This window comes from Tachyglossus aculeatus, chromosome X1 (genome assembly GCF_015852505.1).
Source record: "Tachyglossus aculeatus isolate mTacAcu1 chromosome X1, mTacAcu1.pri, whole genome shotgun sequence".
NCBI lineage: Eukaryota > Metazoa > Chordata > Mammalia > Monotremata > Tachyglossidae > Tachyglossus > Tachyglossus aculeatus.
This window is the reverse complement of record NC_052101.1, coordinates 133507067-133521885: the sequence shown is the minus strand read 5'-3', so window position 1 is coordinate 133521885 and position 14819 is coordinate 133507067. Positions and strand designations below refer to the sequence as shown.

Below are 14819 nucleotides of genomic sequence, written 5' to 3'. Positions count from 1 at the left end.
TGTAGAGATGTCCTGAAGGCAGGAAGAAATATGAGACTGCAGAGAAGACTGGAGGTCAGGGTTGGAGAGGTAGAATGGAGAATCCTTTGCATAGAGATGGTAGTTGAAATTGTGGGAGCTAGTGAGTTCTCTGAGTGAGTGTAGATGGAGAAGAGGACCCAGAACTGAGCCTTGAGGGCCCCCTCACCCCCCGCCCCACCCAGTTAGGGGTTGGGAGGCAGCCTGCAAAAGAAACTGAGAAGGAGAGACCAGAGAGATAGGAGAACCAGGAGAGTACAGTGTCACTTCTAGCACTTGTGTACTTTATTCCTATCCTTCAGCATTTATGTACATATGGATATTTTTATTTCTGTATATGTATTCATCTATTTATTTGTGCATTCAATTATTGATTCAGCTATTTCATCATGGTACATTTGTACAACTTCTTGCCATATCCTTGTTTTTCCTCCTGCTCCCCATCTTTGTAGAAGTGGTAGCCAAAGCCAGGTGACTGGGTGAGTGCCCCAAAAGAATGATTATTAGAGCAAGAAGAGCAGGAGACCCAGCATAAGAGCAGGAATGGTCAGAGCAGTACGAGACGAACCAATAGAGAACCGGGTCTGTGAAACCATGGCTGTGGCAGGTGTCTAGAAGACCATGGTGGTTCATAGTGTAGAAGATGGCCGAGAGGTCGAGGGGGATCAGGACAGAGGTTTAATTAGGCTCAGTGGACTTGGCCAAAAGGAGGCCATGGGAGACCTTGCGAAGCTCAATCTCAGTAGAGTGGAGAGACGAAGGGCTGAGGAGAGAGTCAGCAAAGAGAAAGTGAAGACTGCAGGTGTATACAAGCTGCTTGAGGACTTTGGACAGGTGGGGCAGTAGCTGGAGGGAACAGAGAGGTCAAGAGGAGGTTTTTTTAGGATGGGAAAGCAGGTCATCTACTAGAAGCAAAACCTTTTACACTTTGTTTTTTTTGAAGGAGGATATTTATTAAGCACTTACTGTGTGCTAAGTGCTGGAGTAGATATAAGATGATCAGATCAAACACAGCCCCCGTCCCACGCGGGGCTCACAGTCTGTGAGGGAGGGAGGGCGGGGATCTTATCTTCATTTTATGGAGGAGGAAATTCGCACAGAGAATTTAAGTGATCTGACCAAAGTCACGTCAGCCAGTGGCAGGGCCAGGACTAGAACCCGGGTCTCTTGACTCCCAGCCCTGTGCCTTTTCCACTAGGCCATGCTTGTTGAAAGGGGGAGGTCTACAATTTCTTTGGAATTGCTTTCAAATGGGCAGTATACTGAAAAGTTAAATCAAATCTGAATGAGTGACCTGTTTATGTTACACTCAGCAAAATGAGATTTGAATGTGAGCCCGCTGTTGGGTAGGGACCATCTCTGTATGTTGCCAACTTGTACTTCCCAAGCGCTTAGTACAGTGCTCTGCACACAGTAAGCACTCAATAAATAAGATTGAATGAATGAATGAATGAATGAAAAGCTGGAGTTTCTCAGAGGAGAAAACCCCAATCAAAAGATCTGCATGGGGTCAATGATTTCATCCAAATCCTAAGTGTGACTCAATTGTACAGAAAGGACTTGCTAATGGAGTCAATTTCAGCTAAGAAAAGAAAGCCATCATTTTTGTCCTCCAATTTGATTGCATTCCAAGAACTGTGACTGACTAAACCACTCCATGACCAACAACAAAAAGACAGTTCAGAGAAAAGAGAGAGAAAGAGAAGCTCCTGTCTAATCCTGGCTCCACCACTTGCCTGCTGGATCTTTTATTTGCCCCAGCGCTTAGTACAGTGGTTGGCACTGTGTTAAGAGTTCAAACTTAACAAACATCACAATCACTATTATCACTGCGGACAGACGGAAAGGATCTGGAAAGGGAGAGTTCAAGAGGGGACACAGTTGAAGTGTCAAAACCATAAAGGGCATGAAAAGGGTAAACATAGAATTCTAGTCCACCAAAGCCCTCAACAAACTGGTAAGAGCTTTCATAGCCCAGAACGCTTTTCTCCAGTCCAACCAGACCAACCATGGACGGGTGATTTCGGCCCATAGGAGCTCTGTAACATTGTTTCAAGTTGACGTAACCAAACTTTCATCTGGGAATTCAGCCGGGTTTTTAGGGCTTTGAGGTTGAAGTAACACAGACACTGCGACCACACACCGTGTCACAGCACTCGTCTGTGAGAAAGGGAGCTCTGTGAAATAGGCGGTTCACTTCCTTCCTCTCCTCCTACAAGAAAAATGTTATACCCACCCCCGTTACACGCAACCCAGAAAACCAGGGAAAAAGCTTGGGGTCAATGATCCAAAAAATCACCTAAAATTCCCACCTATAAAGGAGGAAAAAGTAAGTACTTAGTTTTTCTTTTGGTTCGTTTGGTTTTTTGGGTTTTTTTTTCTGAAACTGTACTAAACGCTGGGGGAGATACAAGCTAATCAGGCTGTACATAGTCCAGGTCCCACAGCCTTAATCCCCATTTTACAAATGAGGTAACTGAGGCACAGAGAAGTGAAGACATTTGTCCAAGATCACACAGCAGACAAATGCTAGAGCTGGGACTAAAATTGCTCTGAAAACAGCAAGCGCTCAATAAATACGATCCTCTGACTCCCGGCCATGCAGGCTTTATCCACTAGACCATGCTGCTTCCCAAATATTTGATCCCCACAACTGGGGATTCTTTATCCATGTGAAATCATTCTTGGTTTGGATGCTTTGGGATGAATAATAGTAATGATAATATTCATCAAGCACTGTTCTAAGCGCTGGGATAAATACGTTAGGTTGGACATAGTCCCTGTCCCATGTGGTGCTCACAGTCTAAGTAGGAGGGAGAACAGGTATTGAATCACCATTTTACAGATGAGGAAACTGAGGCCCAGAGAAGTGAAGTGATTTGCCCAAGATCACCCAGCAGGCAATTGACAGAGCTGGGATGATAACCTAGGTCCTCTGACTCCCAGGCTGGTGCTCTTTCCCCTAGGCCACATTGCGTGGCTCAGTGGGAAGAGCACGGACTTGGGAGTCAGAGGTCATGGGTTCAAATCCTGGCTCTGTCAACTGTCAGCTGTGTGACTTTGGGCAAGTCACTTAACTTCTCTATGCCTCAGTTACCTCATCTGTAAAATGGGGATTAAGACTGTGAGCCCCATGTGGGACAACCTGATCACCTTGAATCCTCCCCAGCACTTAGAACAGTGCTTTGCACATAGTAAGTGCTTAATAAATGTCATCATTATTATTACCATGTACCTTTCTCTTTTATTCTTCTCCACTCACCATAACTCTGCTGGTACAGTAAAAATACCCATAATGTTGTTTGACTTTTTCATTTCTGTGTTCTGCTGTGGGGGCCTGTCAGTGCTATCTGGCAGTTAGTAGTAACTGCAGCAGAATTTGGTGTTCAAGATCACAGTTTCCTTAGCTCTCTCTTAAATTCCCACTTCCCTCCAGGAAGCCTTCCCCAGTTCATTCCCAACAAACACCCGGGTCGTACCAACTTCCCTACCGCCACCACCACTACCCCCCACCCCTTAGCACTTAGGTATTTTATTCCTGTCCTCAGTGCTTATGTGCATGGGTATATTTTTTTATTAGTCAGTGATCTATTTAGCAATTTCATCCTGCTGTACTGGTAATAATGATGAGAACGATAATAATGATAGAAATAATAATAGCATTACCATGTATCAAGCACTGTTCTAAGCCTGGGGTAGATGCAAGTTAATCAGGTTAGATGCAGTCCCTGTCCTACAATGGGCTTATGATCTAAAGGGGAGGGAGAATGGACATTGAATCCCCATTTTAACAGATGAAGAATTTGAGGCACAGAAAAGTTCATTGCCCAAGGTCACACAGTAGATAGGAGCAGAGCCAGGATTAGAACCCAGGTCCTCTGAGGCCCAGGTCTGTGCTTTTTCTATTAGACCATGCTGCTTCTGCAAACACAATTCCTTTCCCCTCTTATTGGTGTCTGAACAATGTTCATCACAAATAGCAAGGGGTCAGAAAAGATCCCTGATTAGTTCCACGGGCCCACGGGCCAAAGAGATTTTCAGTGATACACCGCCACGGATACAACCTCACCATTCATTCATTCATTCATTCATTCAATCGCATTTATTGAGCGCTTACTGTGTGCACTGTACTAAGCACTTGGGAAGTACAAGTTGGCAACATGTAGAGACAGTCCCTACCCAACAGCGGGCTCATAGTCTAGAAGCATCATCTTTGAACTGGAGGGCACTGTGTCAGTGCTAACCCTGTGAGATGCTTGTTCTTCCTCCTACCCCTACAAATTTGTCTCTGCCTGTCTCCCCCTCGTAGACAGGAAGCTCACTGAGAGTAGGGAATGTGTGTCTTGCTTCTGCTGTACTCCCCCAAACTGCTTAATACAATGCCTTGCACTCTGTCAATGCTTAATACCATGATTGATTGAGTGGCCCTCTGTTCTCTAAGAAATAAAACTCATTCATCCAAAATCTGTTCAGCACAAATCAAAGCCAGTTGTTTATTAAATTCCTCTAAAGTAACATTGGAATCCATTTTAGTTTTAAAACTTAAATCTAATTTGAATGGTTTAATTGAAATGCTTTTCACAGATATAAATAACATCTGGTGTTTAGATGAAAAGTTGAACTCTTTAGAAGAACACTTGGAAAACAGAAATGTGCTAGGGCACATGCCCTGAACTTCAGGAACCCCAAATGAACTGAACTGTGGTAAAATGATAACTTATTTTGCAGCAGATCCACTTGGATTAAGTTTAAGCTTCATGAAAATAAGTACAGCATCTGCAATGGAAACAACTGTTGCCAGAAGACAAAAGACCTGTGGGAAAAAGAGAGCAACAGAAGAGATTTTGTGTTATTTTTGCCAGTCACTGTAAGGCAACATGTCACTGTAAAACTTCATGCCATGTAGGCTGAGTCTCTATGGAAAGGGAAATCTGGACTATCTGCACAGGGCAAGCCAATGTAACTGTCAAATTATCATTAGCCAAAGATTGTGTTGTACAAGGAAGATCCCTTGGACTTTCAAAAGGAGGCACCCAACACCTCCAGGAAGTAGCTGTCCAGCGGGTGGCCTCCCAAACCAGTCAAGAGGTCCCCAGGAAGCACTACCTTATGGCAAAGGTTTCCGGTCTCTAGCTGAACTAACCTTACACTCCCCCATGCCAAACTGAGATAAAACTGTCATGACTCAATCCTCCTAAGCTTAGCTAGCTAACAAACCAGATAATAATAATAATGATGGTATCTGTTAAGCGCTTACTATGTGCACAGATCTCATCAGCACCATTAAGACCGACGGATTCCATAAAACTGGTCTTCAACCTTGCCGTTAAATCTATTTATTTTACTTGTACATATTTACTATTCTATTTATTTTGTTAATGATGTGCATTTAGTTTTAATTCTATTTATTCTGACGACTTGACACCTGTCCACATGTTTTGTTTTTTTGTATGTCTCCCCCTTCTAGACTGTGAGCCCGTTGTTGGGTAGGGACCATCTCTATATGTCACCAACTTGTACTTCCCAAGTGCTTAGTACAGTGCTTGGCACACAGTAAGCACTCAATAAATACGACTGAATGAATAAATGGTAATGACTGGGGCCAGGGCTAGTCCAAGGTTAGGGTTAAGGTTTATGTGAGAGTAACGCTTAGGGTTAGCACTAACTTGAGGGCTAGGGTTAGGGTTAGAATAAGGGATAGGGAACTGAGGCACAGAGAAGTGATGTGCTCAAGGCCACACAGCAGGATTAATAATAATAATGATGGTATATGTTAAGCACTTACTGTGTGCCAGGCACTGTACCAAGCGCTGGGGTGGATACAAGCAAATAGATGATGTATGTTTCATATTGAAGGCACCTAGGCCAAAAGAACTTTGATGTCTTTTCATTGGGAACATTTATTTTTACCATTTTGTTTGTGGCTTTACTTGAGTAGCATGGCCTTGGAACATATAAATATCATTATAATTTCACAGTCTATTTTTAGGTTCAGCAGGAATCCTGAAGAAAGCTGGAAAATGTGGACAATGAAGACCCCACTGGCTACCACAGTCACTACCCCCTGAGACCATCAGCTTGACTACGGTGCCTCGGCCCAGCATTGGCAGGCACTGTGCTGTGGTCACCTTGGGCTTTGTATGTGAAATACTGCCCGCCCTCTGCATGCACTTTCAGTGTACTTTCCTCCTCTCTAGCACTTGCATCCCTCCAGATTATTTTACTCCCAGATCGTTCAGAGCTCTATTATTTACCCTATTTCCATCTTGTTGGTACACAAGGCATCTCCCTTACTGCCCTTGCCCCTCACTGATCACCCTAGTCCAGTGGTTACATCCCGACAAGCAATGGCCTAGTGGATACAGCACAGGCCTAGGAGTCAGAGGACCTGGGTTCTAATCCTGGGTCTGTCATTTGTCAGCTGTGTGACCTTGGGTAAGTCAGTTAACTTCTCTGGACCTTAGTTACCTTATCTGTAAAATGGGAAGTACAGCTGTGTGCCCCAGGTGGGACATGGCCTATATCCAGTCTGACGATCTTGTATCTACCCTAGAGCTTAGTACAGTGCCTGGCACATAGTAAGTGCTTAACAAGTACCATTTAAAAAAAGGCAATGAACCAGGAGTCAGCAACCATGCCCTCTCACCCCCCTACCTCAGTTCTCACTGGAAGCTGCTGCAGCAGCAGCAGGATAGGTAGCGTGGTCAGAGGTGATCTAACAGGCAGATAAAACTAACAGAGCCCTCTACTTACCGCTGCAGATATGGTTTCTACTTTGAGCACTGCCAACACGCCCACAACCAAAAGGAACAGTGCTGTAACCACAGAATTGATACCATCCTGAAAACCCAAAAAAGAAGTCATTTTTAAATGCAACCACATTCAATGTGAAAACTGGAACACTGAATGCCTAAAGATATTTCATTTGATCAATTTAAACCACATGATCTTAATTTTTATTGCTGTCACACGACAGATTAGTGCCACTATTTGATTCACAGTGACCCCTACTGGTTTATTTCTGTCTGTGTTCTTGATAAGACTGAATCTGGTCAAATTTGTCTCTAACCCCTTGAGGGAGACCTTATAATAATAATAATAATAATAATAAAGATGGTATTTCTTAAGCGCTTACAATGTGCCACGCACTGTTCTAAGCGCTGTGGCACCAATTCTACTCCCGAGGCCATGATTGAACTATTTGGGCTGGTATGCAGATGGCTATGGACATCCACCCCTTGATGTTCATTTAAACATGGCTGCACACCCTTATTAAATGATCAATTATTAAATAATCAATCCATCAATCAATTGTATTAGTTGAGCACTTACTGTGTGCACAGCACTGCACTAAGCGCTTGGGAGAGTACAATATAAGAGAGTTGGTAGACACGATCTCTGCCCACAATGAGCTTACAGTCTAGAGTGGGAGACAGATGTTAATGTAAATAAAGACGGTGAGCCCGTTGTGGGGTAGGGACTGTCTCTATCTGTTGACGAACTGTACTTTCCAAGCGCTTAGTACAGTGCTCTGCCCACAGTAAGCGCTCAATAAATACGATTGAATGAATGAAATAAGTAAATGATGAATATGTAACTGATTGAGAAGAAAAGGATTACGGTGTTTTATGAGTAATAACAATAATAATGGCATTTAAGCGCTTACTATGTGCCAAGCACTGTTCTAAACGCTGGGGTACATACAAGGTAACCAGGTTGCCCCACGTGGGGCTCACAGTCCCCACGCTGCTTGGGGAAGCGGCGTGGCTCAGTGGAAAGAGGTCAGAGGTTCAAATCCCGGCTCCGCCAATTGTCAGCTGTGTGACTTTGGGCAAGTCACTTAACTTCTCTGGGCCTCAGTTACCTCATCTGTAAAATGGGGATTAAGACTGTGAGCACCCTGTGGGACAACCTGATCACCTTGTAACCTCGCCAGCGCTTAGAATAGTGCTTTGCACATAGTAAGTGCTTAATAAATGCCATCATTATTATTATTATTATTATTATTAATCCCCGTTTTACAGATGAAGTAGCTGGGACACAGAGAAGTTAAGTGACTTGCCCAAAATCACACAGTTGACAAATGGCGGAGCCAGGATTATAACTGACGACCTCTGACTCCCAAGACCGTGCTCTTTCTCCTAAACCACGCTGCTTCTGGTGGTTCAGTATCTTCTCCACTCATAAATCAACTTGGGCTACTTATCAAATTTGTTATATTTCCTATAGGAAAGCTATATTCAGAGCTTGGAGGCAAAGAGTTTACTGTTTAGAAAAAGTTTGGGGGGGTGGGGGGAACCCAAACCACTTACCAGTAAAGGCCAAAATAAAGATGTTATCAGCTTGTCAAGTCCTAGCATATAAACTACAATGAAAAAAAGGTTGATGCACAGCTCCAACACTGTGACTGCTATGTACGACTCGTGGGCTTTTGAGGTGATAAAAAAGGCTAGCGCCAACACGAGCAAAACCTGAAAGAAAGACAGGCCGTTTATTCCAATAACATTTTGGCTATCGAAATGTTTCTATGACAACACTTGGTTTCCAAACCCATTGATGACGGAAGGGCTGAATGCATGATGCCCGAACTCGAATACTCTGGTTCCATTAAGGGCTATTATTCTCTCTGGGGGGGGGGGGGGTCCTTATTATTGCCCCCTCCTCCCCCACCCCGCCTTCCCAGCCCCTCTCCCGCCCCTCCCCTTTCCCCTCCCTTCCCCCTGGCCCTGCGCCCCCGTCCCGGGGCCTGCCCTCTCACCAGACTCAAGAACTTCAGGAGGCCCTTGACGGAGGTGCAGAACTCTTTGCTGCTGTCCCGCATCCTCGCCCACGCCGGCCCGAGGCGACCCGCGGGCTGTTGGTCGGTGGCGGGGGTCGCCGAGCTCGCCGTTTTCGAGCCGCCTCTGAAGAAACTTTTCCAGTTCCATCGCCTCGTGGCCGAGGTGCCCGGTCGGGGCGAGGGCGGGTTGGATCGGGACTTCATGGAGCCGGCAGGTGGGGACTCCCTCTCAGCGGCCCTTCTGGGGTTTCTCCTCAGGGAGCGAAGCGGCGCCTCATCTGCCTTGGTTCCGCGCGACGCCCCAACGGCCTTCTCCTCAGTTGGGGCCGCCTCGCGCCCGTCCTCGCCCCCCCCCCCCCGCACCGTAGGCCTCGCGCCTCCGTCCCTCTCCCTCAGCGCTTAGAACGGTGCTTGGCACCCAGTAAGCGCTTAACAAATACCATCGTCATTATTATTGTTACCAGCCTCGACCATTCACTCATTCATTCAATCGTATTTATTGAGAAAACTGGACTAAGCGCCTGAGAAGTCCAAGTCTGCAACATATGGAGACGGTCCCCACCCAACAACGGGCTCACAGGCTGGAAGATACTGATGGCATTTGTTAAGCGCTGACTATGTGCAAAGCCCTGTTCTAAGAGCTGGGGAGGTTACAAGGTGATCAGGCTGTCCCACAGTCTTCACCCCCATTTTACAGATGAGGTAACTGAGGCCCAGAGAAGTTAAGTGACTGGCCCAAAGTCACACAGCCGACAGTTGGTGGAGCCAGGATTTGAACCCGTGACCTCTGACTCTATTCTATTTCTATTTATTTATTCTATTTCTATTTATTCTATTTCTATTTATTTATTCTAGTTCTATTTATTTTATTTTGTTAGTATGTTTGGTTTTGTTCTCTGTCTCCCCCTTTTAGACTGTGAGCCCACTGTTGGGTAGGGACTGTCTCTATATGTTGCCAATTTGTACTTCCCAAGCGCTTAGTACAGTGCTCTGCACATAGTAAGTGCTCAATAAATACGATTGATTGAAATACAATTGATTGATTGACTCCAAAGCCCCGGCTCTTTCCACTGAGCCACGGTTCGGGAGGCCCCGGACTGAGGTGAAAAAGTCTTTGCCGCCGGCCCTCTGGCCTGCCGCAACGTCTAGCACTTACTCTGTGCTAAGCACTGTACTAAGCACTTGGGAGAGGACAATATAACAGTTGATAGAGCGCTTAGAACAGTGCTCAGCACTTAGAACAGTGCTTGGCACATAGTAAGCGCTTAGAAATACCCGACTGTGAGCCCACTGTTGGGTAGGGATTGTCTCTATATGTTGTCAGCTTGTACTTCCCAAGCGCTTAGTACAGTGCTCTGCACACAATAAGCGCTCAATAAATACGATTGATTGATTGATAATTATTATACATTCCCTGCACACAACAACCTTACAGTCTAGAGGGGGAGTCAGACATTAATCAATCAATCAATCGTATTTATTGAGCGCTTACTGTGTGCAGAGCACTGTACTAAGCGCTTGGGAAGTACAAGTTGGCAACATATAGAGACGGTCCCTACCCAACAGTGGGCTCACAGTCTAGAAGAGTGTCCAATCCACAGTCATTTAATATAAATAAATGATGGACATGTACGCGAGAAGAAGCATAACAGTGGATAGAGCTCTGGTTTGGGAGTCTGAAGGATCTGGGTTCTAATCCTGACTCCCACAGGTCTGGTGTGTGAACCGTGTGATCTCACTTCACCTCTCTTGTCCTCAGTTACCTCATCTGTAAAAAACGGGGATAGGAGTGTGAGCCCCAGGTGGGACAAGGGATTTTGTCTAACCTGATTAACTTGTATCTACCACAGCACTTAGAACAGTGCTTGTCACAGGGTAAATGCTTAAAAGGTACCATAATTATTATTATTGTTCTAAGTGCCGTGGGACTGAGGGAGGGATGAATAATAGAGAAGCAGCATGGCTCAGTGGAAAGAGCCCGGGCTTGGGAGTCAGAGGTCATGGGTTCTAATCCCAGCTCTGCCACATGTCTGCTGTGTGATCTTGGGCAAATCACTTCACTTCTCTGAGCCTCAGTTGCCTCATCTGTAAAATGAGTCTTCTAGACTGTGAGCCCGCCTTCTAGACTGTGAGCCCGCAGTTGGGTAGGGACCGTCTCTATATGTTACAAACTTGTACTTCCCAAGCGCTTAGTACAGTGCTCTGCACACAGTAAGCGCTCAATAAATACGATTGAATGAATGAATAAAATGGGTATTAAGACTGTGAGCCCCACGTGGGACAACCTGATCACCTTGTATCCCCCGAGCGCTTAGAATAGTGCTTGCACATAGTTAAGTGCTTAACAAATGCCATCATTATTATTATTATTAAAGGGAGCAAATCCAAGTGCAGGGGTGAATCTGTCTGGGTCTTTATCATGCAAACACACTTGTGGGTCAGTCCTCACCACCCATACATCAGTGGTATTTACTGAGCATCTACAGAGTGCAGAGCACTATATTGAGCACTTGGAGTACAACTGAGTAAGAGACATGGTCCCTTATCTCAAGGAGCTTAGAATCTCAACTCTCCTTTAGCCACCTCTCTTTGGCAATGGCCAATTTCAGTGGCTTTAGTAGGGTTACCAACATGTTTGGGCGTCAGCATTGTCCGTCCAGTGATTTCCTCATAGGGAGAAATACTGGTTGCTCTGACTGAAATCCCCTCAGAGCCATAAGCATAATTGGGACATTGGTGCCCTAATCCTTCTCACTCTCCGAGCTGTATTTCCTTGGCATGGTTTTGAGGGTGCAGTTGGTCCACTCTACCTGACTCGTGGACTGTTAGGCGATAGGCAATGCGGAATTTGGGGTATATGTTAATCAATCTATCAAACATATTTGAGTGCTTACTGTGTGCAGAGCACTATACAAAGTGCTTGATACAGTACAATGTAACAGAGTTGGTAGACCCGTTCCTTTCCCATGAGCTTACAGTCTACAGGGGGAAACGGACATCAATATAAGTAAATGAATTATGGATATGTACGAAAGTGCTGTGGGGCTGAAGGAGGGGTGAATAAAGGGTGCAAGTGAAAATCCAAGTGCAAGGGTGACACAGAAGGGAGTGGGGGAAGAGAAGCAGCATGGTCTAGTGGAAAGAGCACAGGCTTGGGAGTCAGAGGACCTGGGTTCTAATTCCAGCTCTGCCAAATGCTTGCTATGTGACCTTGGGCAAGTCACTTAACTTTATGTGCCTCAGTTCTCCTGTTCTCCCTCCAACTTAGACTGTGAGCCCCATACAGGACAGGGACTATGTCCAAACTAACTAACTTGTTTCTACCCCAGTACTTAGAACAATATTTGACACATAGTAAGTGCTTAACAAATATCAGCGTGGCTCAGTGGAAAGAGCACGGGCTTGGGAGTCAGAGGTCATGGGTTCTAATCCCGGCTCCGCCACATGTCTGCTGTGTGACCTTGGGCAAGTCACTTAAGTTCTCTGAGCCTCAGCTACCTCATCTGTAAAATGGGGATTAAGACTGTGAGCCCCACCTTGGGACAACCTGATCACCTTGTAATCCCCCCAGCGTTTAGAACAGTGCTTTGCACATAGCGCTTAACAAATACCATCATTATTATTAAAAAAATAGAAGAAGAATTGGGCTTAGTCAGGGAAGGCCTCATGAAGAAGATGTGCTCTTAATAAGGCTTTGAAGGTGAAGAGAGTGATTGTCTGTCAGATATGAAGATGGAGGGCATTCCAGGCCAGAGGCAGGATGTGGGCGAGAGGTTGGCAGTGAGATAGGCTTGACAACTTGCCTACTTAACTTGATGCCTTGACTACTGTATCTGCCTCCTCGCTGACCTCCCTGCCTCCTGTCTCTCCCCATTCCAGTTCATACTTCACTCTGCTGCACGGTTCATTTTTCTCAAAAAGGGTTCAGTTCATGTCTCTCCATTCCTCAAAGAACCTCCAATGACTGCCCATCCACCTCTGCATCAAAGAGAAACTCCTTACCAAAGGCTTTAAAGCACTCAATCAGCTCACCCTATCCTACCTCACCTCACTGATCGATCTCCGAATACAGCCCAGCCCACGGGCACACACTTGGCTCCTCTAGGCCCAGCTTACTCACTGTACCTTCCCGGACTAGGCCCTCACTGCTTTTTCTTCTCCCACTCCCTTCTTTGTCACCCTTGCATTTGGATTTGCACCCTTCCTCAGCCCCACAGCACTTATGTACATGCCCATTATTTATATTAATTCCTGTCTCCTCCTCTGGATTGGTAAACTTGTTGTGGGCAGAGAATGTATCCTCCAACTCTGTTGTACTGTAGTCTCCCAAGCACTTAGTAATAATAATAATAATAATGATGATGGTATTTGCTAAGTGATTATAATATGCCGAGCACTGTTCTAAGCACTGGGGTAGATACAAGGTTATCAGGTTGTCCCATGTAGGGCTCACGGTCTTAATCCCCATTTTACAGATGAGGTAACCGAGGCACAGAGAAGTGAAGTGACTTGCCCAAAGTCACACAGCTGGCAAGTGGCGGAACTGGGATTAAAACCCATGACCTCTGACTCCCAAGCCCGGGCTCTTTCCACTAAGCCACACTGCTTCTCACAGTGCTCTGCACAAAGTATGTGCTCAATAAATAAGATTGAATGATTGCTTGTGCCCGATCTTGTCTATTTCACTGCCGACCCCTTTCCCGTAACCTCCCTGTTACCCGAACTCCTTCCCTCTCCATATTCTCCAGACCACCACTCTCCCCACCTTCAAAGCATTATTAAGGTCACATCTCCTTCAAGAGGACTTCCCCAATAAAGCCCTCTGTTCCCCGGCTCCCTCTACCTTCTGTTTCGTCTACGCTGTAGGATTTGTGACCTTTGGGCATTTGAAATTCACCCCACTCTCAACCCCACAGCACTTATGTACCTGTCTTCTAATTACATATTATAAATTACTATGTATATTAATATCTATCTTCCCCTCTAGACTGTAAGCTCGTTGTGGACAGGGAGCATCTCTAACTCTGTTGTATTGTACGCCCCCAAATGCTTAGTACGGTGTTCTTTCTGCACATGGTAAACACTCAATAAATACAATTGATTGATTGAGATAGATGAGATGGTGGTACAGTGAGCAAGTTGGCATTAGAGGAGTAAAGTGTGCAGGTTGGGTTGTAGTAAGAAATAATTATAATAATAATAATGGCATTTATTAAGTGCTTACTATGTGCAAAGCACTGTTCTAAGCACTGGGGAGGTTACAAGGTGATCAGGTTGTCCCAAGGTGGGGCTCACAGTCTTAATCCCCATTTTACAGATGAGGTAACTGAGGCACAGAGAAGTTAAGTGACTTGCCCAAAGTCACACAGCTGACAGTTGGCAGAGATGGGACTTGAACCCATGACCTCTGACTCCAAAGCCCGTGCTCTTTCCACTGAGCCACGCTGCTTCTTGTGAAATCAGGGAGGTAAGGTAGGAGGGCCTCAGGGTCACACCTGGAGAGTTTCCAGTACTCTACCAGTCTCGACTACCGGAGGAAGAGTCAAGCAGATGCCTATCCATTCCATTCCTAGCTTTGGCAGTGGCTAGCAAGTGGAAGGCAATCTGCTACAAGTCAAAACTCACCTGTGCTGGGCAGCAGCGGCATGGGAGAGAGTCGAGGGCAGAGATTCAGGTTTACTGCGCGCAAGGAGGCAATAGTAAACCACTTCTGTATTTTTACCAAGAAAACACTACTAGAAACACTACTAGATACACTCCACTACCAGATGGAGGTGGGGCATTCTGGGAGAGATGTGTCCATGGCGTTGCTATGGGTCGGTCACAACTCAACAGCATAAGACAACAACAACAACAAAGGTAGGCGGGGGAAAGATGATTGAGGGCCTTAAAGCCAATGGTAAGGAATTTCTGTCTGATACAGCAGTGAATGGACATCCCCTGGAAGTTCTTGAGGAGTAGGGAAACATGGTCTAAAAGGTTTTGTAGAAAAATAATCTGGGCAGCAGAATGAAGTATGGAC

General features: G+C 45.6%; 2 protein-coding genes and 1 non-coding gene across 4 annotated transcripts in view; 2 read left to right on the top strand and 1 right to left on the bottom strand.

The window, feature by feature from the left end:
* Positions 1-4482: 4482 nt before the first annotated feature.
* On the bottom strand, positions 4483-9086 carry CKLF (chemokine like factor). 2 transcript variants are annotated; one of them, XM_038772557.1, is made up of 4 exons: positions 8777-9086; positions 8331-8489; positions 6772-6858; positions 4483-4831 (listed from the first exon to the last, which is right to left on the bottom strand). In XM_038772557.1, exons 1-4 carry the CDS (start codon positions 8999-9001, stop codon positions 4736-4738), a joined length of 567 nt encoding a protein of 188 aa, XP_038628485.1. In that variant the 5' UTR covers positions 9002-9086; the 3' UTR covers positions 4483-4735. The 2 variants fall into 2 exon arrangements, with proteins under 2 accessions (XP_038628485.1, XP_038628486.1); XM_038772558.1 differs by lacking the exon at positions 6772-6858.
* The window catches only part of TK2 (thymidine kinase 2), a 50563-nt gene continuing 44512 nt past the window's right edge, over positions 8769-14819 (top strand). Inside the window, exon 1 of the mRNA XM_038772556.1 lies at positions 8769-9012. Within this exon, the coding sequence (XP_038628484.1) occupies positions 9000-9012 (13 nt within the window). The 5' untranslated portion in view covers positions 8769-8999. The remainder of the gene's footprint in view (positions 9013-14819) is intronic.
* On the top strand, positions 14277-14412 carry LOC119920618. The gene has a single exon (XR_005448348.1). It is a non-coding gene; the product is annotated as a small nucleolar RNA SNORA7 (small nucleolar RNA).

Coding starts and splice junctions, on each gene's coding strand:
- CKLF (XM_038772557.1), bottom strand. CDS start 9,001: ATGAAGTCCCGATCCAACCCGCCCTCGCCCCGACCGGGCACCTCGGCC. Junction 8,490..8,776: donor TCCTGAAGTTCTTGAGTCTG/GTGAGAGGGCAG, acceptor TCTTTCTTTCAG/GTTTTGCTCGTGTTGGCGCT. Junction 6,859..8,330: donor CTTTATTTTGGCCTTTACTG/GTAAGTGGTTTG, acceptor TTGGGTTTTCAG/GATGGTATCAATTCTGTGGT.